The sequence below is a fragment of the Trachinotus anak genome, unplaced genomic scaffold (genome assembly GCF_046630095.1).
Source record: "Trachinotus anak isolate AG129_WGS33_773 ecotype Australia unplaced genomic scaffold, CSIRO_AGI_Tana_v1 ptg000015l, whole genome shotgun sequence".
NCBI classification, from domain to species: Eukaryota; Metazoa; Chordata; class Actinopteri; order Carangiformes; family Carangidae; genus Trachinotus; species Trachinotus anak.
In genome coordinates, this window is record NW_027273866.1 from 1,090,805 (window position 1) to 1,117,568 (window position 26,764).

At 42.6% G+C, this 26,764-nt stretch overlaps 1 protein-coding gene across 5 annotated transcripts in view; it reads left to right on the forward strand.

Annotated features, from left to right (window-relative positions):
• LOC139632594 (AT-rich interactive domain-containing protein 1B-like) overlaps nt 1-26,764 on the forward strand; it is a 196,470-nt gene that overhangs the window by 133,483 nt on the left and 36,223 nt on the right. For all 5 annotated transcript variants that reach the window (XM_071497584.1, XM_071497583.1, XM_071497582.1 and 2 more), the window contains 3 exons: nt 9,613-9,913; nt 22,321-22,407; nt 25,358-25,537. In XM_071497584.1, the coding sequence (XP_071353685.1) occupies nt 9,613-9,913; nt 22,321-22,407; nt 25,358-25,537 (568 nt within the window). The remainder of the gene's footprint in view (nt 1-9,612; nt 9,914-22,320; nt 22,408-25,357; nt 25,538-26,764) is intronic.

Consider the following 26,764-nt stretch of genomic DNA (forward strand, 5'->3'; position numbering starts at 1 on the left):
ACCCATTTTGATGAAAGATATTACATAGAAATAATGTGTTGGAGGCGAAGCTGGTACTTGCAAATTAGTGAGGAGGGGAGGACAGAGAGCATTAGAGGAAACCAGAGAGAAGTTAGACTGGTTGTTTGGACGTGTTAGTTTGAAGTGAAGAGGCTGGAGTTGAGTGGACTGTCTCCCTGACACACACACACACACACACACACACACACACACACAAACATACATCCAACCCCACACACAACCTCTCCCCCCCTCGCTCCTCCAATGGCCCTGTCGGTGTGCCAGGGCGGGTGATTACCAACGCTCTCCCCCAATTATGGGCTGATTATTCCGCCGCGCTCTAATTGACTGGGGAGATATGCAAATGGCTGTCATTTGGGATGATAAAGGATGCGGGTGCTGGATGCCCCCTGCATTATTTAGCCTCGGCTGTACGCAGCGTGAAGGATGTGGCGTGCGCTTTAATTGCTGAGGAGAGAGAGGTTAAGCTGAACGAGCAGCTGAATTAGAAATGAGGAATTTGGGCCCTTTATTTATTTCTTTATTTTGCCTCTCCCCTCTCTCTCTCTCTCTCTCACACACACACACACACACACACACACACACATATACACACTCACACTTCATACACACTATGTCATGCGTTATTTTTTTAGCTCTCTCTTGGGTGAGTAGAGGGGTGAGGAGGGGTGGGTGGATGGCAGGATGTCATGCTGGAATGCCATAAATAAAAACATTAGCGGAACCAATACGTGCAGAACAAATAAGGTGAATGCGTGTGTGTGAGTGTGTGTGTGTGTGTGTTGGCGTAAGGGGAGGCGGTGAGTGGTTGGCTTGTGCATTAAAAACTAAAGTGTGAAGAACCTTTCTGGACTAATGAAAAAAAAAAGTTTCAACAGCTCAGACAATAAGTGGGCTCGGCCTGTCTCCTCTGCCTCTGTAAAGCTGCCATTTTAAATGAAAGCAAATTTAAATTCACACTTCTAGGCAGAATACCAATGACCTAACTCGCCATGTGAAAGGTTGGATTCGTGGGCGGGTGGAGATGGAGTTTGTGGCATCTTTGACTTCAATACCTGGGCACACAAAGAGGGCCAATGTCCATGTTTATTAAACCACTAAAAGGATGGTGTTGGTTGTTTGAGACACTTCACTGTCATTGTTGTTGGTGCAGAAAACAGTGAGGGGGTGTTAAGTGAATAGGGTCTACTGGCTAAGTACTCCTAGCTGCCGCAGCTTGGTATATTATCTGGGGGAATCGGAGTGAAACTCAACACTAATCCCTCTGGTTTGGAGACAAGCAGCACCAGATTTGGGCGTCTTTAACAGCTTAGGGGTAATAGGGCCTCAAATGTCCCTTTCAAAGTGGCCCGCCCCATATCTCCACATTATGAGAGGCTTAAGAGCTGGGGCAGTTATCACTCAGTGAAGCCCCCTATCTTACAACAAGCAATAATTGCTAATGTGGTGGAGTTACTGTTCGCATTATCACCAGATTTAGTAAATCTATTGGAATCCTGAGTCAGGTGTCCACACGCCTGTTTGACCCTCCCGCTTGACTCCTGTACCAAGTGTTTTTTTTTTGTGCTGGTGGTAAAAAGCAGAGGGAGCTTTCTGTTCCTTTTATCCAGATGCCGTGGTGTTATCAAGAGATTGTCTGGGCTTTGTGAAGTGTGCAGAAGCAGAATTGAAAAGAAAAGCACAATTGCTTTTCAGTGCTGCCGTGCTTCTCCTCCGCACAACTTTGGAAAGCCCTGAACAGTTTGTTCTTAGGCTGCTTTTGTTCCAGATAACAAAAACAGAGAGAAAGAGCAAAAAGACTTGTCTTCAAAAATGTAGACTACCAAATATTATGTGTTTATGAGTGTTTTTTAAATCACAAAATAGTTCCTCTGTAATCACAAACTGCTGTTGTACAGTCACTGTCCGTACTTAGAAGTCGAAACAAAAAAGCTTAATTGTGGTCTTGTGTAGTGTAGTAGACACATCATGAAAAGTAGCACTACCAGCATTTCAGGTCTGATGACTGTAAAGGCTTCAGTATGCTTCATATAACTCCACAGACTGGGCAGGTGTGCAGAGGTACAGAAATAAGGCAAGGTTTGAACATCTGTTTCAAACTCATACTTTCATCCTTCACACAACTACTTTGGTGTGTACAAGTGCAGTGAGTCTAACACTTTACATGGCTTCAAGGAGAGACAGTTTATAAGTGGGCACCATTATCCCTATTTATATAACTCACTGTATTGAGACCTCAAAGACACACAAAAGACACAGAGTTCTTGGAGAGAGATAAGGGAGATCTTGTGATGCAGCCAGAAGGAGGTGAGTACGAGTATAAACACTTTTGTCCTTAGACGTGATCTGAGAATGAATTGTTCAAGCTAGTTGAGTTCAAGCACACTAAACCTGTGCTTTCAGTGCCCTCAAACCAAGAGTTATCTAATTTAACCTAACGGGCTGTAACACATAATAGCATTCATAATATTGTGTTGCCCTGTGTTACATGTATGTTTTTCCACTGCATGGTACAGTCTCGACTCAACTCTGCTCTACTCACTTTTGGTACCAAGTACTTCCAAGTACTTTCCTCTTTACATAGTACCCCCTCAATGTTACTATAATGATGATGCACAAAGCTATCATGATGTCAACGCAACACACACAAACAATGGAGGATAACAACGGAATATCAAACAGAGAACAGTCTGCACATCCTCAATTGACCCCGGCATGGTTTTGTAGGTTGCCATACTAAAAGTATGGTACAATGACTGACAGAAATGTAATAGGGTGCAGTGAGCATTGTGCAGTTGCTTGGCTGTTTAAAAATGGTGGGTTTGTTGTAGTAGTGCCAATTTTCTCTGACCAATCAGCTGTCTGCAGTAGTTCACAGTTAGAATCACTTCTGCTTGCTTGGAACCTCAGTGGAGGTGATACCAAAAAAAAGTACCAGGTCCCTCCTCTAAGTCTCTCTCTTCTCTTCTTCTTTGCACAATGGAAAATCAAAAAAGGCAAGTCAAGTTGAGATGGTACCATGCAGTGGAAAAGAGCTATGTTTCACATTTCTGAGTTGTTGCTGGGACAAGAAGATAGTATGCCACCTGTGGCAGTCTTGGGCAGAGTTTATGAGAGACAATTGGAAACTTGACGGGAACATTCAGCTTCCAAGCACATGGCACAACACAGAGGTCCATGGGTTGGCATGCTAACATATTTGAGTGCCTACTGGGTGCTAGCCTAAAGCCCACATGGGTTCTGGCGAGCCTGAGGCATGCCAAACATCTCCCCTTAGTTTGCAAAGAGCGCTCTTGCCTGTATGTGGTGTCTCTCTGGCTTGTGCCTCCCTTCCTCACTGAAGATTTCACTCAGAGACCCTGAGGAAGTGGCAGAGACTCTGCTCAACAACTCTTATCTCCACACACATGCTCTCATACATACATATATCCCAGTTTGCACACAAGCGCATGCATTATCTAGCAAAGACATACCCCATCAAGACATGTTTGCACATTCCTACGTACAACAAACAAAAGCATTTAGAGCAGTTATGTGGATGTAAAGTACTGTGGGTTAGAAAGCACATTTTGATCAGCATTTCATAGTGTAGTGCTTGAATTGTCGTGATTTTTATCAATTCTCATCATCATCACCAATTATCATCATCATTCCAGCCTTAGTAGACATTCCAGCTGATTGACATCAAAGAAAGAAATGATGGTGTGGGTGTTGTGTTAAATCTCCCTCCACTAAGTCTCTCTCTTCTCTTCTTCTTTCTGTACTTAATAGCACTTAGCGAAGGGTATTACAGTTGGTGCTCTACATGGGGCATCACATTAAAACCCTCTTTCACACATACACACAGTCAGCAGTCCATTTGGATTCATTTGCATGGCATTTCATTTGGATTTTGCCTCAATCGACGGTTTGGGGAGAGGATAAAAAAAACATCTTCGTGTAATAGCATTTCTGCTCAGTCTCCAGTGCACCATAAAGATAGAAAGCACAGCGGCCAGAGCCGATAAATGAGCACAGTGCTGCCATGAGCCGACCTGTCCCTCAGGCCTCCAAACGATGGCTATTGGAGTTAATTACAGTTTGCATCATCATATTTACTCAGAGAAGAGAAACAGAGAATAAAACTGGCCTCTGAGCTCACTGAGGTGTTATTTCTATATATATACTGTACCACAGTGAGGTGGAGTACAATCGTCCCTATGTGAAACATTATAATGGATTTTACTCTTGACTCATGAAAAACACAAGTCATGTGTGGATACATATACACATTGGTAAAAACAATAGGACTGTACAGAAATATAAATTGAAAAATAGTATCAAAGGACAGGTTCACATTTGTTCAAGTCTGTCTTAAAACAATACTGACCTGCCTCTACAGTATGTACATTAAAAGCTCATTCCTGTTCTTCATACTGACTGTGAAGAGATATCTTCCTAATGCAGTTCCAGTGTAAGAGATGAGGAACAAAATCCACAGTCCTCATTATCTGAATGTCTGAGTATGAATTCCAAAGTTCAACCGGAGCTAAAATGAGGCTTCACCAGTCGGACTTAGTCAAATCAAGTGGGTATCTTCCAGAGTTACAGGCTTTTTATTGCGAAATTACTTCTTTGTGTTTCCCTGGCAGAGTTTTTGGCTGAGCTGCAGTGGGCTGATAGTAAAACAAAGAGGAAATTTTGTACTAAAAAAGAACTTTTGAACTTTAGAAAATAAGCACTTGATTTCACTAACACAGGCTCCCATTAGAATGACAGTATGGAGAGGAAAAACAATTACAACCAGTAGCTCTTTCAATGCATATATGGTTATGCTTGTATTCTTTCATGACAGACTTGAAAAATGTGTTCCTATCCTTTGATACACTAAAGACCATGTCCATATGTATGTATATATTCATGCTGCAAATTGCATTGTGTGAATTTCGGGACTACAGGCCACCCACACAGCCCCCTGACCTCCCTGTATCAGCTTCTGTGTGCTTGAGTGGGTTCTGGTGACCAGTGGGATGTGTGGCAGGTGGGAGGGGAGCACGGTTGCACTAGGGCAGCTAAAACTCCCAACCTCTTGTGGAGACCGAGAAGGGGCCTTGGATAAGAGAGGAGAAATCATGGTAGACAGTCAGGATGTTGAAGTTCAAGGTAATTCCTCTTGTGTTAGCTTAAAGAAGAGAGGAGCACATGTACTGAGCAGCATGGAATCACCCATCAACATTTATAATGTTGCACATAGAAATCTATTTATAAATCAGTGTTCGTAGATGCTGTTTTTATTTTCTTTAAAGGTTTCATTCCTCCAAAAAAAAAAAAAAATATATATATATATTTAACAAAAAAGATTTCTGCAGCCCTCACCATGACAATGGAAGTGAATCTTGTTTCATTGTATTTCATCATCGTAGTAATAGGAACACCATTTTGAAAGAAGTTGCTGTTGAATTTTTTAAATGTCATTTTTCAACGCTAGGAGCACCAGAAACAAAATTCCATTCACCTCCACCGTATTCAGAAGCAGCACAAATCTTGGAACATGAATATTTGATTACCTGGTCAAAATAATACCAGAACAACCTGTATGGCTAGACAAGTGTAGAGTTTTGCCAAAGAAAGCATATACTTAATAGGCATTGCAACTATTGACTCAGTGCATTTTTAGCTATTCTATTTTATAAAAAAGACATTGTTTTACAATAAAGTACAAAAGTAGTAGAGAAGTAATGTCACTTATATGATACCAATTCTGTATTTCAATCAAATTTCTAGGTAAAAAATTGCTATTGAGTTAGAATATTTGTATTGCAAAGTCCATGTTTTGGTTGTGTGCAGTTTGAAGCCGTAAGGGAGGTTGTTTTTCAGTGTTACCCCTCACAGTGCTCAGTTGCTGTTTGAGTTTGTATTTCAGGCTCTAGTTAGCTGGCTAGCCATCTGGTGCAGAGCCCTCAGCCATACTATCCCTCTGACAGGGGCAGACAGAGAGAGAGACAGAAAAATAGATACTCGATGTGAGAGAGAGAGAGAGAGAGAGACAGAGAAAATGTGTGTGTGTTTGTGTGTGTGTGTGTGTGAGAGAGAGAGAGAGAGTAAGGAAGAAAGAAAGAAGTAAGTAAGTAGTTTTTCTCGTCGCTCTCCTTTCCTGTAGTCCACAGGAAGCTGCAGCTATTGGCTCCTCCCTGTCTAGACAAGAACTACTTTCACACTCACAAACACACACGCACACTCACTCTCTTTCTCTCTCTCTCTCTCTCTCTCACACAAACTTGCACACACGCTTGGTGCCTTCTACCATAGCAACTTTGATTAATTCCCAGTGTGCGGCGAGAGGAGACAACATCAGCACCATGGTCAGGGGAAAAAGGCCCTCAGTCTGCTGGATGTGACAGCTCCCTGCTTCACACTGATGCCTTATACCCTGCTGGTGTGTGTGTGTGTGTGAGAGAGAGAGAGAGGGAGAGAGTGAGAGCAGGTCAGTTGTATGAGTGAGAGATGGGATGGGAAGTATGTGTGCATGAGTGTGTGCGTGGCCTCATCTGTCCCCTCGGCCGCATCAGTGCTCAAGCATGTCTCGCTGTGACAGTCCTGCTGCCTGTGTGCCTGTCACACACACATGTACACACACACACAAACAGAGGCACACTAAACGAGAGAGTGCAGGCAGCCGCCAACACCAGTGAGGTGAAGGGTCACAAGCGACTGCCTCTCCAATGTTGTGTGAAATGTGTAGATGGCAGTCTCGGCCCATTATGTGCGTACACGCGACTGTATGTGTGTGTGTCTTGAGGCAGACAGGGGGCATCTCAAAGTAACTGGTTATTATCACCTCAATATTTTTCTTATTATGACAATTACATGCTCCAGGAGCGAATTAAGCGATACAGGACGCCAAGCGGGAGTGGTTGACAGCTATTTGGAGACTCAATGCACAGAGCAATTTGCAGCCCCGAGCCAAACAAATTGGATTTGGGCCACTTTGGATTGGGGCCCCAGATTGTTGGGCGTTTGGATCCCCCGGCCGCATGCCTGCCTGGCTGGTTAGCTGGCTGGCTGGCTTCGATTCTTTACACATGACTATGTACCACACAGTTAGCCAGGTAACAAAATGCTCCATGGCCCTTGACAAGGATTAAGTGTAGACATGGAGGATGGGTGTATGTGATGATAAATGCATTATATTGCAGGTGCATTGTGAAATGACTTTTTTACGGTAGTGTTTCTGCAACCACAAGTTATAACTATGGGTTTATTGGGTATTTACAATTGACATTTTTATAGTCTGCTGGTGTTAAGCTTTCCCACCATTTCATGTTATATACTGCTGCTACTTTTTTGGTCTTAGGCCACACAGCTGTGCTCAAGTGTGTGTATAATCCAAATGAGCCTAACAGCCTCTAAACGAATTACTGGTACGCATTTTCCCACCCCTAAACTGCCACTGGAAAAGCTGGCAACAGCACCCAATTAGGTGAAATGCAATTATTCCCATCCATTCACACAATTAGCCTGTGGGTTAACAACCTAGCAGTACATCCGGCTAGCTCTCTGTGTTTTGGGAAAGCCATTGCCATGGTTACACCGGCTCTCTTGGTAACACCGCCATGTCAAATGGCATGCACCCGGGGCAGCCGGGCAGTTGAAAATATCATTCAGCCCTATTGGTGGAGGCAGCACATTACATCAGTCAGTTCAGAATACTGGGTGACTTGATTGGCTGAGACAGGGAGTGGTACCATGGGTGAGGGAGAGAGAGGAAGAGAGAGAGGAAAGCCATTGCCCCATGTGCTCAGTCGTGCGAGGGTAGATAATGCCAGGTGACAGACTGGCAGGCTGGCAGAGCGGGTGGGCACTCACAGCGGCATGATGGAAAACAAAGGCTTTGTGTGTCAGCGCCGAGATCGCATTAACCAAAACAAGCAGCCGTGGACAGACTGCCACACTGACTTGGTTGTCTGTTCCACAGGCTAAGCCATCCATGGATGGAAAGATGATGGGGGGATGCCTGTTTCACTTTTTATACAAAATAACATGGTGCTAGGATAATGAGAAAAAATACAGTGTTTGCCTGCTGTTTACATGAAATTGACTATTTGACAGAGCTGCATAAATTCAAAACAAATGGCTTTTTGACAGTCAATGCACTGCAGGGTTTGGCAGATATTTATAGCACTGATTCTAGTACATAGTGTGGATGTTTTTGTCAATATTCAACATTTTAAATTGAACTATTTTTATATGATTCAGACTTAATGTTTCTGAATCTACAGTCTACACTGGAGTCTGAAAAAAAAATAATTTTCTAGTGGGCTGGTGGCAGTGTAAGGTTGGGTGAAGCTGTTTCTTGTGCAGTTTTCCTGTAGCTTATGTTACACTGACCCCCAGACTTTACACGAAAAAGATTGATGCATACTTGTGATGAGTGCATTTTTCTGTTTCTGTTACACGAGATTAACATTCATGTGTCTGCTAGAGGTAGCAATAACATTACGTGCAAAAGGTGTTGTTTTTCTGGCCTGGGTGTGTGTACTTACAAAATGTAACCGTATTCCCTTCACATTTTTGTAGTTGTAGGTCCATTCATTTTAAGACATAACAAACTTTAAGTGACATACAGACAGACTAATAGACACATATCTGTCTGTGGTAACAGTAATGGATGCACAGGACTCAGGTGGGACAGGAGTGGAGGGTCAACAGGCGTGGTGTAGCAGGTAGGATCAGCTGGCATACACCCGCAACTCTTCTCCTTCCTCCCCAAGCGGGCACCAGCCAGAAAACTAGGGTCACTTACAGGTGACTTCCCCCATATTTAGCTACAGCTGAGGCACAGCCGCTAGTCTGTGAGTGTGTGTGTGTGTGTGTGTGTGTCCATATGTGTCTGATGTGTAGTAAGGGGACAGCCATCACATTACATTCTCTTTACTTCTACCACTGTCTCTCTTTCATCTCTCTTTCACTTCTCACTCCACATTTTTCTGCAGAGAGTATTCTGTCAGCAGTATTAATGGGGAATCCCTGGAATCAGTTCATGGGGGGAGTACCCACTAAGCACACACACTCACACATACACACACACACGCACAGTCCACTGCTCACCACAGGGAATGAAAACTGTAATATGAACTTACCCTTGGTCTGAATGAAAGCCCATTACAATTCATTTTTACCACTGCACCACAGTGTACAGTAGTGGCTTCTTCTGTGGGTAATGTTTTTGCTCCTCTGCCATATTAACCGCTGTCACTACCTCAGCAGGTCACAGAAAAGTCAAACACCGCTCATGCACGTGTAAACTTTTAACCTTTAACCTGCAGTGTCTTATGAAAGCATTGGAAATATGTTTGCTTTTTTTCGTCATGTGTTTCATTTCTTCTTTTTTTTTTTTTTTATAGATGATACAATGTGGTCTTTTAGCCATATAATCATATTTAACCATGCTGAAATAGTTGCACTTCTACTATTTTATTATGACATAATATGGAACTGGGAAAATTTTGTGCTTGCTTGAGTTTAAATGTGCCACCTGCTGCATGCCACCTCTCATAAAATGCTTGGGTGAGCTTTATAAATACTCACTGCATTTCCTTTATTCCGTTCCAGGATCTGTCCGGCTCGATTGATGACCTCCCCACAGGGACGGAGGTTGGTCTGGGCTCAGCCGTCAGCGCCGGCGGTTCCTCCAGCAGCAGCAGTAGTAGCCAGGGGGAGCAGGGAGGCGCCAGTAACCAGGGACAGTCCCCCTTCTCCCCACACGCCTCCCCACACCTCCCCAGCCAACGGAGCGGCCCCTCTCCCTCCCCTGTTGGCTCGCCTGCAGGCTCCACTCAGTCCCAGCAGTCCCGATCTGGCTCTGGACCCATCTCTCCTGCCAGCGGACCCTCTGCCAACACCGCCGTCCCAGGTAGGATTGCCATTAAAGCCTCTAAAAGTATGTGCACATGAATCTTGATAATCTAATTTTATCTTGATGAAAGGTGCAACCTGTAGCATAACTTTATTAGTTTAATCACCACAAACAAACCAGACTATCACTGACAAGATTTTCTGCTGGAACTAGACACTGCACTGCATTTTACATCGTGCACCGCCAAGTTAGATTCCCTGGGAAATTTGCAAAATTGCTTTACAGCTTAAGGGGAAATTGCTTTGTGCCACCAAACAAGAGGCTGCTGTTTGAAACCAAATTAGAAAACAATCACAAACATGCCCCAGTCAGTGATGTCACATCAGGCATATTGCCTTTGACAGCTGATGAAAAATAGCTGCTGTGACATCACTGATTGAGGTGTGGCTAGCAGAGTTTCTCACCAGATTTTTTTCAGGGTTTATTTGCTGTTTGAAAATAATAATAGTAATAATCCTAGGAGGATCTTTAAAGCAGTGCCATTAGTGAACCTGTTGCAGCTGAAAGCATTTCACAGTTATCACACCTACATTTCTGTTTGACCTTTCCATTTATTTTGCTATTTAAAGACCGAAGCCTGATTTCATTTGTTTTTTAAATATGTGCATTTAAAGAGGATTTTAAAAAGGTCATGTAGAAAACTGACCCTGGTGCAGAATAGGTATACATGTTTCCACAAATAACAGCATTCCACTATTTAAATGTAGTATGTGTTTGCAGTCTGAGAGTGTATTGCTAGGATAAAGCTTTTGTTTCACACCTTTGTATGACCAAACAGGCAAATAAATCAGACGAGGAAAAACAAGGATGAACTTGTTGTTTTACTACTTAACCAGTGTCTTAATTTAACATGATTATCCATTATAATATTTTCCATTCGAACGTATCCACTGAGATTTTGCTCAAGTGTTAGTTGAGCAGGGTTTGACCTCCTTTTAGATCAATCTAAATGACCCGGAGCTAGTGGCAACATCTTAGTCTAACAGCATCTTTTTTCTCATTTCCAACTCACTGTATAATCCACTCAGATCAATTTTCATTCTGCCAGTTTGGGCAGAGGATGAAGCTGAGTGTACGCTGCAGCAGAAGACCAAATAATATCAATCCAACTTGTCCAGACTTTGATATCTCTGGTCCATTTGAAATCCTAATTCAGACCACTTTGAATATTACAGCTAAGTGCAGAGCACTTCCTGGAATATGTCTCATACATTTTCTTCACAAACTATTTGTCTTTGCATTGTGGGGATTTGTTAAGTCTTTGATCACTGTTGTAGAAAAACATCCTTATATTGCAGTGGAATTTTAATAGAGTCAATTTCGCTGCTACCTGTGGATTGTACAAGTGTTTCTAACATATCTGTCCAGACAATATTTCCTCTTCACTCTGAGTGTTAATGACTTGAAACTAGCTCTTAGTGGAGGACCTCCCATCTGATTTGTAGCCTTATCTAAAATATGGCAGGCCAAACAAGACACCGACAGGATTATCAGACAATGCACGGTGTGCCTGTTTGTCTCCTGAGGCCACATAACCATTTAGATAAACACTTTATAAACAAGTGTGGATTTGATTTGCCTGAGACAGGCATGCAAATATGTGTGTGTGTGTGTGTGTGTGTGTGTGTGTGTGTGTGTGTGTGTGTGTGTGTGTGCGCGTGCAGCTCCCTTCTGGCCTCGCTGTCATCCCACCACCTCTCTGCCCAAATGAGTGACTGACCGGCGCATCAGCATATCTCAGACCTGTCAGTCACTCTGACGAGGCGGGGCAAAATGTCTTGAGTGAGAACCTGACGCCAGCTCCTCCTCCACCTCCTCTCCTCACAGCCGCTTACCAGAGTGATTGACGCTAATGAAAAACTGGGACAGTGGGTTTCCAGGCGCTCGTGCCAAGAATCATGACAAGAATCCGGAATGAGGCGGCAAAGACAGGAAGCGAAACTGATTGTTGGGACATGATTAATAAGAAAATATTTTAAAATATTCCCCACGCCAAATAAATGGTGATAAAGCATGGAGCAGTGAGTAACATCTGGCATGTTTTAGCGGCTGTACTACAATCAGTTTGAATTAGATCAAGGAGCAGCCAGCCTAAGAGAGACACAGGAGAACTAATGTGGTTAGCACACATCTGATTACTAATGCTCTGCTCTCTAACGCTTCATCACAAGTTAGGACACTTTGGTTAATGTTGTAGTCATAGTTCGAAGCAAGTCAGTGAGGAGAAGAGGAGCAAGGGAGTTAACAAGCAACACTGTGTATTTGCTTGCTTGTGTGTGCGCACGTGTGTGTGTTCTTTTCTGAGATTAGTATCTTAAGTACTCCCGGTCTGTAGCCATAAAAAAAGAAAAACATATTCCTCATTATTTAAAGCAGTTTTGTGAACAACATTGTCATCAAAATAAACAAAATAAGACAAACATTAATAAGATAATTAATAAGTGTGAAAAACCAAAACAGTTTTTATCTGCGGTAGTTTGAGCTCCAGTCAAGAAAAAGTCAAAACACACGATATCTTGCAGCTGCATTGCATTCTGCTCCATTAGGGCTACTGTCAGTGCAGAAACTGGAATTAGCAGTCTCTTCTATCATGGATTCTGTCCCTCGACTTGACTGTTGTTGTTTGCTTTGATGGTTAAGGTAGTTTGAAAATATTTCTCCGTAAACTTTGTGTCTAAATGTCACCATGTGATGTCATATTATCAGTTTGGGCAAGTGTCCAGATACAGGAAAAATACAAAGAAAAATTAAAGCTGCATAAGTCTTCAAGGGGACCTATTATGCTCATTTTCTGCTCTATATTTTTAATCTGGGGCTCCACTAGAGTAGCTTTGCATGATTCACAGTTAAAAAAAAACCTCATTTGTCTCATACTGCCTGTTATGCAACCCCTCAGTTGAGCCTCTGAATGAAAAAGAAAATATTAGCCCAGGCCTCCTTAAAAAGCCCACTTTCTTCTGATGGGCCAACATCCAGAAGAATAAAGGACTTGTCCTCTTACTGGTGTGGATGTTCTGAAAGCAAGTAACAGAATATAATTCACTGGAAATGGTAACTGCTCAAATCCATACATACATGTTTGAGCCTGAATTCAATCTGGAATATGAGAGTGGACATCTGCAGTAGGACATCTCTGTTCAGTAAATATTACGTGATTACCTGTTTAAATAGCAGAGGTAACATTGCAGGTAAAAATGTTATTCTGCAGTTGCCAAACAACTGTTTTGTACACCAGCACCACTTGTTGTTTCTGTGCTGCAGAACATTAAGACTGTTTTTGGAGAATGAGCTGAGCTTGGACTGTATAAAAAATAAAATAAATTTTAAAAATCTATTATAAGCTTACATGGAAAAACCAAGTGTTCAGAGCAGTCTGACATCTGAGCTTCTTGTCTCACAGGGATTACCTTTACATACGTTAAACTTTGGCTACGTGTAATATGTACATCTGATATTGTAACATCATATATATGACAGAAAATATACAAATATTTATATATATATATATATATATATATATATATATATATACACATGACATATATGACAGAAAAAAGGAAAAGCATAATAGAGCCTCTTTAAAGTGTGTTTGTCCAGGTCTTTCCTTTAAACACAAACAAAAATCACTGTGTGTGTTTGTGTGTTATTCTGTCACTGGTCAGCCTCCCTCCATGGAGTGATGCGACATGTCACACGACTGAGCACTCACGGGATACACGTTACCCTTGACAGCGGTCAGAGGAGAGCAATTTCATCATGTCATCCTTTCACCTGGCTGTCAAGCACACACACACACACACAACACGCACATAGAAAAATGACACAGAAGGCAGGTAAAGCACACATAGCAGCACCTCAGCACACAAACCTTAACAGTTTATTTCACACTACACATATATGGTCACACATATATGATTCACCGATACACGCTTGCATGGATGAGTGACAGTGTTGTTTGTCTGTGTGTGTGTGTGTGCGCGTGCATGTACGTGTATGTGTTAGAAAAAGTCAGACGGGGGAGACTGACAGATTGCCAGCCTATCATACACCCATACACTTGCACAAATCTATCTTGTCGGAGCTCCACAGCATGCCTGTGATTCTCTTGTCTCCTCACTTCTCCTCCAACCCCCCCACCCACCCACCCCAACCCCACCCCCACCCCCTCTTTCTCTCTCTCTCTTTCTCTCGCTCACTCTGTCCCTGTCTCTCCATGAAGCAAATCCAATACACTGTAACATTATCCGGGCCTCGCCTTGCTATTTGGATTCTCTCCCGGAGCCAAAAAGGCACACACAGGGCCAAATTGATTTTCCTGTTGCGCTAGATTTGTGACAGTCGAGCAGAAATCACATTGCTCAACCGCCAACCTCCCCCTCCTCTTCCTCCACCTCGTATGCACATACACACACATACACAAAGAGGGCCTATCATACACACACACACACACACACACACACACACCCCTCCTTCCTCCCAGTGTCTCTGAAGCAATTCAGAGCATCCTCAGAATATTTTTCTCCTTCCATGAGACATCAGGGACGAGGCAAGCAGACATTCATCTCATCTGAATGGATGTGGGGTGGAATGGGAGGTGCCGGCTTTCGAGCTTCCATTGCTGACTGCGAGCTGTGGGAGCAAGAGGCAAAGTCATCCAGTCAAAGTTCAGAACACAAGGCCCTGAAAAAAGTTGGGCCAGTTAGTGTCGCCACAACTGCAGCAGCCACAGAAACACCAGATATGCTGATTTGCATGTGTGTGTCTGACTTTCCATAACTCTGCATTTCCTGGATATTTCTAGATAACATAGCGTTTGCTGTGCGCTTTTGAGTGTGTACATGGGCTGGTTTGACAAGTTGTCTCCAGGTTGACAACCTGTCAGTATGGCGTCACTTCCTGTCAGCCTTAGTATGGCTATCACTTCTTCCCGAAAATGCGTCAAAGACATATCCATTACCAGGCTGAACCTGATACATACTAAATCAAACTTCACACAAACAGAAACTCAGTTGTCATCAGCTTGGATCACTGTTGCTGATGGGATGGAGCTGATAAGGTGCAGAGATGTCTGCTGCTGTGTGAGGGAAAAATTCCACAACAGATTTCAGTGTCAACAAAATGTATTTGCAAGAAAATATATTGCTCTTCTGATGCTTTTCTGATCTAAAAGTAGTGGAAGTTCTCCAGGAAGCTGTTGCTCCACAGTTACCTACAGATGTTCACTGGTTTGAGATCTTGTAACTATGGAGCCCTTGGCCATGCAGTGCCCTGTGTAGAAGAATTTGCATTTGTTTCTCTATTCATTTATTCAGGTTTTTTCTTTTCATTTGTCACTCACCTGTACATATACTGCAGTATGGATAGTACAGCATGTTCTCAAAACAGATTTTCCCAATCAAGCTTTGTTTTGTTTTAAAAAAAAAAAAGAAAAGTGACCGTCTTAACTAATTAGAAAATACGCAGTAACCTTATGTGTCAGTCACCATGGCGATCTTTGTTTAGACTGAAAGATAGTAGGGAAACTAGATTGTTACTGTCTGTATTTATGCCCTTTTTCAGGTCTGGTGCGTGTTTGGGTATTTTTATCTCTCTGTGTGCCGCTGTGTTTACACATTTATGTCTGCATGCCTGCCAGCCTTTGAAGGCCAAACTGCAATACTTTTCCACATTGTGCAGCTACTAATTGACACAGAACACATCCACACTCCTCCATGGCCCAGCTTTCTCTATCTGCTGCAGAAAATCACAAATACTCATCTCTCCCTCTTCTATTTTTCTCTCTCTTGTTCTTCTCTCTCCACCAAGGTCCTCCGAGGTCCAGTTAACAGTGCCCCTTCCTCCTTCCTTCCCCTCTCCCTGTTCCTCATCCTCTCACCTCTTTCTTCCATCTCTCCTCACCCCTCCCAAGTTTTTATTTTCTTCTAAAGAGGTGATTGGAGCTTGCGGGCGAGCGCTCGGGAGAGTTTAAGCTGTTTATCTGCGCTTCGCTTCAAGTGCTTCCAGGGCCTAGAAAAGGACAGAGAGGTCAGGGCGAGTGAAGGAGGGAGAGGGGAAGGACGGATGGATGGAGGGTTTGAAACAGAGAGGGAGAGAAAACCAGGCCTGTCCAGTTTGTTAGCTCAAGGGTCCTTCCCTGTGAATCTCCTCCAACCCGCTTTCTATCCACTCTTGTCCTTTTCATTTTCCCCCAGCCTTGCCTGTGGTTTGCACTCAGTTTTTAATTTTTAAAAAACATATTTCTGTCTCTAATTATGGTAATAAGAGCCACAGCAAAAAGAAAACTTGCGCTCTTTTTCCACACTGAGGTCAAAGGTCAAGCATAGAAGCCTGGAAGGAACAGGAGTGATGACCTCAGATTGGGCTTGCATGCAAAAAGGTGGCAATTCTTCAAAACAATGCCATTAAACGATTTCCCCAACGAGAGAGAAAAACAAATTTACAAGCTGCAAAATATCAGACCAGTAAAGAGGCTGCAGGGCTGCTCATCCAAAACTTATATTTTCCCTCTGTTAGTGGTGAAAGTTATTACAAGAAAGCAGCGGAAGAGGGTGGGGGAGTTGAGTTTTTATGCGAGTGTGTTTTGCAGTGTAGAGTGTGTGGAGCCGGGCAAGTTTTCTAGTCGCACCACTCCCTAAGAGGCTGTGTGGTGGGAACACTGCCTCTGGCTGTCCCTGTCCCTCTCTCTTTCTCTCATTATTTTTATCGTGCTCGCTTTCTCTTATGTTCCCTCTTGTGTCTCATGTTCCCTCGTCCCCACCCTTTCCTCCCCATCTCTGTTTGTCTCAGCTGCTTTCTTCGCTCAGAGCGTTGCTGTGGTACAGGCCTCCCACCGAGGAACAAGGCTGAATTTTCCATCCACATTTCTGCCTCTGTTCCTCCCTCTTATTTCTCCACATCTCTCCTCCAGCTCTCTTTCTCCACTTTTGTCCTCCTTTTTTTTTTTTTCGTCTTCATCCCCATCCACACATCAACCCCACCACCACTACAACTCTTTCCCCACCTCCCACATGCCTCTGTCTCTTCTCCTCCTGATGGCTGCTCGTGTTCGGAGTGAAACAGTAAAATGCCCTCCCCACAGGCATTATATTCACAAAGCACACCGTTGGCCAAAACAGGAAAAAAAAAAAAAAAAAAAGACAGCGCCCGCTTGCTGTGTTAGCCGTTTAGAGAAATCCCATTCTAACTCCGTCCGACTGGAAAGCCCTAACTGGAGCACAGTGCGCAATTATTTTCTCTCCCCAACACCTATTTTCTTGCTTTCTCTCACTCCATCGCTCTCTCTCTCCCCCGCATCCTGCTCGCTGTTTTTTTAGCTTAAGCTGCAGTTTTGCTTTACTTACAGTTGCTACTCAGCGTTGGAAGTAATGAGGATCTTGGGAGAGCGCTTGTTTTGCGAGCCACTGCAGGCCTGCGCTCGTCCCCTATAGGGAGAGTTAACTGGCATTAGCCCCCGGCTTGGAGAGGCATTGACTCGCACCCATAGAGATCTAAACCACCATTATTGGAGCCTGCTGTTTATCTGCCTCTTTCCCCTAAAGACGCAGCAAGGAGGGGATATTACCTTGGTACGTGTGTGAGTGTGTGTGTGTGTGTGTGTGTGTGTGTGTGTGTGTGTGTGTGTGTGTGTGTGTGTGTGTGTGTGTGTGTGTATTTGTTGGGTGGTGCAGGTGTGTGTGCATTTACAGCCTAAGGGTTGTATTAAGAGATGGTGCTGAAGCAGCCCTTTCTCTCTCTATTCTACACCAGTCTATTAGTGCTCATTGCTGTTACCTCACTTTAGCAAAAATGGCCCCCGCTGCTCCAGGGGGTCTGTGTTGGTGAGGAAAAAATTAGGGAGTGTGTGTGTGAATGTGTGTGCACTGTGTAGCTGAGCAGAGGCATCACTCCATCCCTGTGTATACAGTGTATCTGCACACACTTCCAAGCAAATACGGACGTCTGCTAATGCACACCCACACCTTCCTTTCATCACCAATTAATAAAAGTCTTTTCACTGACTGTCTGGTTGACTTTTCTTCACTGACATTACATACACACACACATATACACACACACACACACACAAACACACAGTAACTTCTACGCTTAATATTACCAGGGCCCTGAAACAAAGCAGAAATATGGCCACAAGTACTCCCCCTCGGCTTTGAACTTCCCCAGCATTTGTGTTTGAAACCCTGATGAAAAAAAGCTTCAAAGACTGCACTCCCTCTCTTCAAAGGAGACTCAGGGTTGTCTCAACAGTCCTTGTGGAAGAGAAGTTTAAAATGTGTATTGGGTTTTTAGCAAGGAGCATTATCTCCAAAAACGCAATGAACTGCCATTACTTTTGGCCCTTGCTGCCTTGTATCATGAGGAAAGAGTAGAAAATGGATGTGCTCGCTAAGTGCCTTTTTATAAAGAGGAAATTACAGTTATTTGACTCCTCAGCGGCGTTCCAAAGAGCATCCTCATTCTAGATATCTTCCTGTTTGTTCTTCATGTCTTCATGCAGCATGCCCCGTCCTTCTAAAGCCCTGTCACCATGATCAAAACATCAGATCTGTTCGTCTTTAAAGCCTAATGCTCTTTGATAGATCAGTGTTAGGGACAAACATTTGTACAGGTGCGCTCAGATCTCTCATGAATGAATTGTAATTGAAATCTGAAAGTCAGAAATTATTTGAATACAGAAAAAAAGCACTGAATGAATTAAATGTAAAAAATTCCTTTTTAGATTTTCTGAAACATCTGCCTCAGTTGTTTTCAAGTGAATATGTCTGAATGAGAGTGGCAGGGCTTTTTTTCACATTCATTTTCATTAGTGTGTGTTTGTGTATGTTTTGATGTGTGTGTTCAGCTGCGCACTCATTGAGGTGTAAATTGCAGACAGTTGCATGTGGATTGCCACATGTGCTAATTGTGTTGTAGAGCACCTATGGGAACACTAGCATTACAAGGAACAAGCACATACACATGAAAACACGCATAGATGAAACTAAAATGTATTATAACTGGCAAATAGATACAAGCATGATCACAAATAGCTAACAAAAGCCCGTGTAACACTACAAAAAAGCGAACATGTACTCAAAAAATTCACACAAAAAGTTACACATTGTGCATAGTTACAGCCAGACAATCTTACCAATCAACACAAATATTGAATTGCACACACACATGCACACCAGTAAGAGACATTTCCATACCATTTATTTGTTTTACATCTTCATTCACAGCCAGATTTTTTTTCTATGGACAGGCATAGATACACAGTCAGCTCCTGCTGACATTTAGCTCTCTCCTCTCCTCTCTCTCAGCAGCACGCGGAGAAGAGCTGCACGTCAAAGATTCAGTGTATGAATTATTAATGGTACGGATTAAACGTGCCAGGACTCACTGTGGAGCCTGTTTGTTTTATTTGGACGTAATTATTTAATGGCAACTTGTTAAAAATGATCGTGAGGAGAGGAAAGGAGTAGGCGAGGGAGGAAGGACAGAGGAGAGGTGAGAACAGCCTTTGTTTAGAAAAGTAATTGGTTGTGAAATAATTACGATGTGCTCCGAGCTTCACTCGGAAGGAAGGAGGGACGAGGCCTTGTCCTACTCTACTATACAGCTTCTTCTCTCAAATGTTTTTCAGTTCTTTCACAACAAGGTTCTCAGTTTCTTTTCTTTCTTTCTTTTCCCTCTGACTTTTTTTTTTCTCTTTCTCTCTCTACACACACATACATACACATATGCACACACTCATATGTCTTTGCATTAATCTCATCTCTGGTGACAATTTACATGGCTATGTGGAAAGAGTAGTGGAGCATGGAGGGCACTGTTCCCTATTTATACCTTCATAGTGGCACGCACTCACACACACACATACAGTACAAGCTGCTGTCACCACCACTCTGCCATCCAAACAAACAGAGTCTGACAGCGTAGCTGGTGCCTGGCATGCATCCCTGCACACACACACACACACACACACACACACACACACACACACACACACACACACACACACACACACACACACACACACACACACACAAAGACTAGCCTTTATCGTAGGGTCGGTTTTCATAGTTTAAGGGTTCAGTAAACTCCTGCTAGCACGCTTCATCCTCACTACCCATCCACCCATCTCAAACCGCACTGCAGCTAAATCGGTCCCTGCAGCAACAAGTGGCCATGACCCTTTCCAAGAGGCTTTAGAGGCTCCTCCAGTCAGACATCCAAGCACATACTACACAAACAGAACAATGTAGTATTAATACACACACATAAGCAGAAACAAGCACACACATTAGAGTGTAGATCATCAGGAGCAGCATATTCCATCACATGGCAGAACACAAACATGCATACACACATACCAGAGGCTCAAATACTGTATTTCAGCATAATTTTATGGAACTTTACTTGAGTATTTCCATTTTATGCAATTTTTTACCCCACCACTACTGTACATCTATAGTTACTTATTCAGATAAAAACAAGATTACTCACAACATGATAATAATTAAAATTTTCTCCCACTCAAGCTTGTATGATAAATGCACGGTTAATGATAATAATCCAATAACATAATGTATATCATAATAACTGGAATGAGCACACTGTCCTGCTATTATTTGTGTATTTTTACTGAAGACATTTTGAATTGAGGGCCTTGAAATTGAATGTTTTTACATTTTGGTATTGCTAATTTTACTTAAGTAAAGTTGTAATTCTTTCATTACTGGTACATACACACATAGAAATAGGGAGCCAGTGTTTCTATATGTTATTTCAGAGTTGCCTCAACATTCATAAAGTGACGTTTCCCTTTCCCTCCCGCCACATGGTGACAGACTAACTAATCGAATATTCTCTCTTTGAAGCAGCGCTGCTGGATCTATTCGTGTGTGAGGCAGGAGGTCTGTGTGTGTGCGTGTGAATATTTCAGCACACATCCTATGTGCCTTTGTGCTCTTATGTGTGTTTCCTTGTGTGCTTAAGTGTGTTTATTTACAGTTGTTTGTGCAATTACTTGTACATCTGTGTGTGTGTGAGTGTGTGTGTAGGCGGGCGGGCGGATGGAAATGTTGTTTATGCAGTTTTATGCAAACCAATTATGTTGACTTAATTGGGTTTGTTTATGTGGAGAGTGTGCCACCCCCAGTCATGTATTACTGCTATCATGGACAGACACATCACAGACACACATATGCATACACACTTCTTGAAACAGCACTTTCTACTGCATGATTGAATAATGTGAAGTGTTTCCTCTATTAAAGCAAATTTATATTCACTGTGAGTTTTTAAGGACACTGTAGCAACAAAATTGTGTTACTACAGCACTGTACTTCATCCTGAGTCGATGATTACTTTTGGCACATATTCCTGTTTCCATATGAAGGCAAATCATACACTGTAATTGTAAAAATATGTACTGACAATCATCACTGAACATGTGCAGTTGAATAACGTCAACATTTCTTGCATGTTTGGTCATGTTGCAACTCAAATACATTATTTAAACACTAAATTACCTATCTCACCCACAGAAACGTTCATCCATTTACAGTTTGAAATAACAAACCAGTTTTCCTCTCGTCTTTCCCTCTCCACAGTGTCTCAGGTCTGAATCCAAAGATAAAGGTTAATTTGCCATCTTTCTCCTTCCTCTGGGCCAAATCAATCCACCATAGTCTCTGTCTGCCATTGTCCTAATCAGACCCTCAACTCACTATTGGATTTCAATGGAACAGGCGCTGCCCAAAGACCTGCACAACCACCTAATCAATGATCCTCAAATGGCTGTGGATTTCTATAGGGGATCGCTCTGGCTTTAATGCTTACACAAGGAAGTGGCACAGGGTCCGATGACTTGATATGTCCTCTAGAAGTGCATTTGTCATTTAGCTAATAGTGAATCACAAACAACTTCATGTATAGTGATTGTGTTGGGTTCTTGGTGTGTCTGTAAATGTTGAATCTGGCATCAAACCCTTTAACCCAGACGCTTGAGAAACAAAACCAGGGTGGCCTCTGTCAAAGTAAACCTACAGCCTAATACTGATAATTCATCGTTGTTTTTCTTTTGTCAATCAAATGGCAGGGAACTTTCTGAACCAGGTAACTTTTGTACCATTGAAAGAAATGCAGAGAGAAAGACAAAAGTGGTCTTTCAGGGCTTTATTGTTATAACAGTTCCTGCAATTTCATTCAACTTTCAAGCAAGGCAGATAGGAAGCAAGTATAAATCCATTTTGTATTGGTCGCTTTCCTACAAATAATGGAATTCAATTCATGCAAAACATTTTTTCTTTTAATGTGACAGCTTTTGTTACAAAGACAGAATTGTGCCATTGTAACCCCGAAAATGAGTCGCTGCCACGTTTGTCTGAATCTTCAAGTTCTGATTTAATATTGTTCTGCAGGTTCCACCATGGCCCCACAGAACTCTGGGAACGGACCAGATGGAGCCCACCCACCAATCACCCGCTCACCTATGGCTCAGGAGAGAGGTATGTGTATGTGTGTTAGCCAGTGGCTAGCGTTTGATGTTTGGCCTCGTCTGGTGGGAGAGTAGTGAGGGTTGTAAAAGCAGGATTCTGTGTGTGCAAATACATGTATGTGTTTGTGGCATGCTTTTTATTTTAGTGAAACGGATTGGCTTGAAGACTTGGAAGACCCAGTGCATAGGCTGTAGCCTCTGTTTGTATGTAACATAAATAATAAAAATAGGTTGTATACTTACAAAATTAAACTACTCCAAAATGGAAAAACTTTCTATACATTCCATACCAGTGAGCAGTGCATGAGCATTAGAGACATTAACAAAGGGAAAACAGAACTGATATGTCAGCAAGAAAGAATAGCACCAGCGAAGGTTTTCTGAGGGACTTGAAGCACAGACATGTAAGCAATTTGTACTACATTTTCTGTCTGTAAAACCATACTGTTCCAAAGACTATTAGTTCCTTCAGCAAGTAAACTGCCTGCTTTACACTTTGCTTATTGCTCTTCATTCTTGACTGCGGCACCGTGTTTAAAACATTTTAAAGTTTAAAATGTTTTAAACACGGCGGGTTGATCAAACTGGTTGATCCTGTATGTGTTTAAAATTTAAACACGATTGTAGTTTACACTGAGCAAGTGCGCACACACACAAACATGCACACACACAAGGTCTGAGCATTATGTATTATGTGTCATAGGAAAACCACAGTTTGGTAAAAATTATACAGTAAACATTCACTCAACTTATCCTGGACTTTGATCAACTCAGAATGTGTGTTCTTTTGATAGAACCACTTCAGTTTTGACCACAACTTGTTGTTAAAGGCTTAAAACATGAATGCTAACCCACAAGCCACACGTGCCGGCCAAGCGGGAATGTTTCCAGCAATTATGGCCACTTCTCGACTATCTCTAAAAACGTCAGAATTGCTCATTAAAAAAAAAAACATCCACACAACATTGCAAAAAACCTGAAAGACCAGGATGTAACCTTAATGGAATAACTGTGATGCTCTCTCTCTATCACCCACCAAAGAGCAGTTAAGTCAGAGGGAGACAGAGGCAATGGATGGATGAAGACAAAGAGAGAGAGAAAGTGAAGTGCTGTAAAAGGTTATTTCCCAACATGATGAAATCAAGCTGGAGATTTAATGCTGCTCTCTAATGCCTGTAAACCTCGAGCCCTCCCCAGCCCAGTCCAGGAAAACACAGTGCTGGTTAACAGGACTGGCTGTTGTTTTCGCTGTTTTTCTAGGATTAACCCCCCAACCCCTCCCAAACACACACGTCCCACTTTGCTCAAGTGCCTGCCTCCCTAAGAGCCTCTCTCCACTCTTCATTTCCATAAATCCGCTGAATGTCCCTTTTTTCCCCTCACTTTCTCTCGCGTGCTTCGCCGGCTGCCTGTTGTTGTTGTCCGGCTGAGAGCTTCATTCGCTTTGCTTGAAAGAGAGAAAGGTTTCTGTGCATGTGTGTGTTTGTGTGTGTGTAAAGTGGGAGAGAGAATGAAGCAGAGAGAGAAATCCTTGAATGTGTTATTTGCTTTTTTAGCACTGTCTGCAAAATGTTCCTCTCCCCATCCATTTTCCAGGCAATTTAAAGTGCGGTATTACACACTGTATTTTTTTCTCCTCCTCTCCCAGAATCCCCTTACCCTAATGGAAGCAAAACATTACAATAATGTCCTCGCTCCTTAAACCCGGCACTCGCAGCCTAAGCACTTTCAGGCCCCAATCGTTCTTTCCCTCCGTTGCACTGTCTTTCCCTCCCACACACACTTTCTCTCTCTGCCTCCCTTTCTGTCTTGGCCTCTGTCTCTTTCCCACACACAAACACACATTCACACAGAGCTTTTATTGCTCTCTTTCTCAGTTATCTACCCCCCACACTCAGAAACACTAATATGTACATGCATGTATACCCACATAGCGTTTTTAAACTTCTATCCCCCTCCTCTCTCTTCACATTTTCTCTTGCTCTCTTAGCAGAAACAAGGAATTATAAGTGTCAACTTGCACTTTCCAACCCTGTCGTTTCCCTAAACACCGAACTCACTTAAGAGTAAGTCTGTGCACGCACAGTCAATAAAGCGGATAGCTATCAAAGTTTACACTCGAGCAGACCCAATCCATTTACACCTAATCTGCTATACTGAATCCCCCCAACACACACAGACACACATCCACACCCACACACGCTTTCGTTTTCCCTCAATGGCCATCCAGCGACCTTTCCCCATTCGTGGTGGATTGGGAGACCTTTCTGTGGGTTTTAAAAAACGAATGGGGCGGTTTGAAAGAGCGAAGCCCAGGCGAGGATCGCTCCAAATGTCAATTTGAATGGTGGAGGCGAGTTTGGGCCTGAGAGGCTTTGACACATCTATTGACAGAACAGCTTAGAATAACATAGTAGCCATGGTCAAATCACTGGTTTATTCTGTGGAGGGTAGAGAGAGGTTTTTTCTTGAACTGAAGCATGCCAATTCTTTCTCACATACACATAGACTCAGCTTTTGCAGCAACATACATCTTTCAGGCCAGGTATACACTTGACCTGTGCCTTTGCCAGTGATAACGTTCACTACATGTTCTCCCTGTGTGTTTTTATTTGTGCTCAGGGTTTATATTACATGTCAGCCTCTCCATTTTGTGCATGTTTTGTCACCTGGTCCATGCTATGTTACTCACTGATGTGTATCTATGAGTAACAGGAGCCGCTGCCACGATAAAAGATTAGAGCTTTCAAAACGAAGGGTCTCTTTACACGAGGAAATTGAATGGATATCCTGATTTGTTGAGCCAGAGAATGATCACATCTACCCACACTCAGTCCCTCAGTCAACATTTGATTTCACTGAGCAGGTCCATTCACGACTGAAGAACTCTCTGGGCTTTTAAGGGTTTTCTAAGCAAAGTGTTGACATTGCTTTTTATGTTTCTTTGTGTTTTTTTTCAGGGTTTATGTCTAACATGCAGAGGAACCAGGTCGGCTCCCAGTTTGCTTCTCCACAGTCCGGACCGTCTATGTCCCCACACCCTTCACCTGGGGGCCCATTGTATCCTGGAATGGGTCCCTATTCCCAGAGTGGCCCCACAGGCCCTTATGGACCTCAAGGAGCACAGTATGGACACCAAGGTTGGGCATTTAGCACACATTCAAACTTGTTTTCATTGCAGAATTACACCACACTAGAAGTTTCTGAAAGATTGGCCCACTGATCAACCTTGCACTGAAAAAGGTTATCTGTACGTCTTTGGTAGGCTAGTGGCTCCAGTGCTTCATATTAAAGGCCCAGGTACAACAAAAGTTAGCACAGAAAATGTAATCTGCCCATCTTTGCCTAATATTAAAAATATATTTTGTAATATTTTTATAAAATATATGTAGATTCTATTCTACTTAACCACTGCACTAGCGAGCTAACCGCCAACATGCTAGCAAGAGAGGAACATGCTAGTGTTAGTCAGTAGCTCGCCTACCTGAAATTATTATTTTTTTTTTGGTAATACACATTATTTCACACAATAAATTGTGTTATTCAAGCAGTAAATTTTGCAGACTGCCTCATAACTGTCTGCAAACCATTCCTCCTTTGTGGGCACTTCATACTGGATGGTTCAACACAGCTTCCTCCATGATGGACTCTAGGCTGTCCATTCCCTCAAACACAAGTACCATGGAGATGACTCAGTATTGGTGGTAATGGTGCAAATTTGCACATCCAAGTTCATTTAAGTTGAACAAAATGTTGAGATGATGTTTCATATTGTGTTTACTGAAATTTTGGCATAGAGCACTGGAGCCAATAACCTACTGAAGACTAAAAGGATGATCTGCGACTCTAGCTTTGTAATTTGACCAAAAAGTCAGTCCACACCAAATTTCCTTTCCAGGACTGTGTCATTATCTTGGTACACTGACAATAAACTAAATCCTTGGAGCATAAAATATAAAACAACTCCTCACTCTTCGTCAAAAATAGAGGATATAACTTTCAAGCCACAGTTTAAAAAAGACTATTCAGAACCAAAAGCGAGAGAATTTGATTTCCCACAAGCTATGACTCTTTTCAAGTTTTCAGATGAATTATTAATCATGAAAACCAATAACAGGCTGTGTATTGACTTCCTTTGTTGACTTTTACCTGACATCAGATTTGTGGAGCAGCTTCTGCTTTGTGACTAGTAATATTGAAGTGATGAATACCTTGTTTATCATTCATTCAGAGGGGTTGTAGAGAAGTTTGGCCTCAGATGGGAAAGTCACATTAGTCTTTTTTGATGAATGTTGGCCCCCATTCCACAGTCACACTGGGCCTTGACATCAGTGCCACTGGTTTCAAAGAGCTTGCTAATGAGGGAT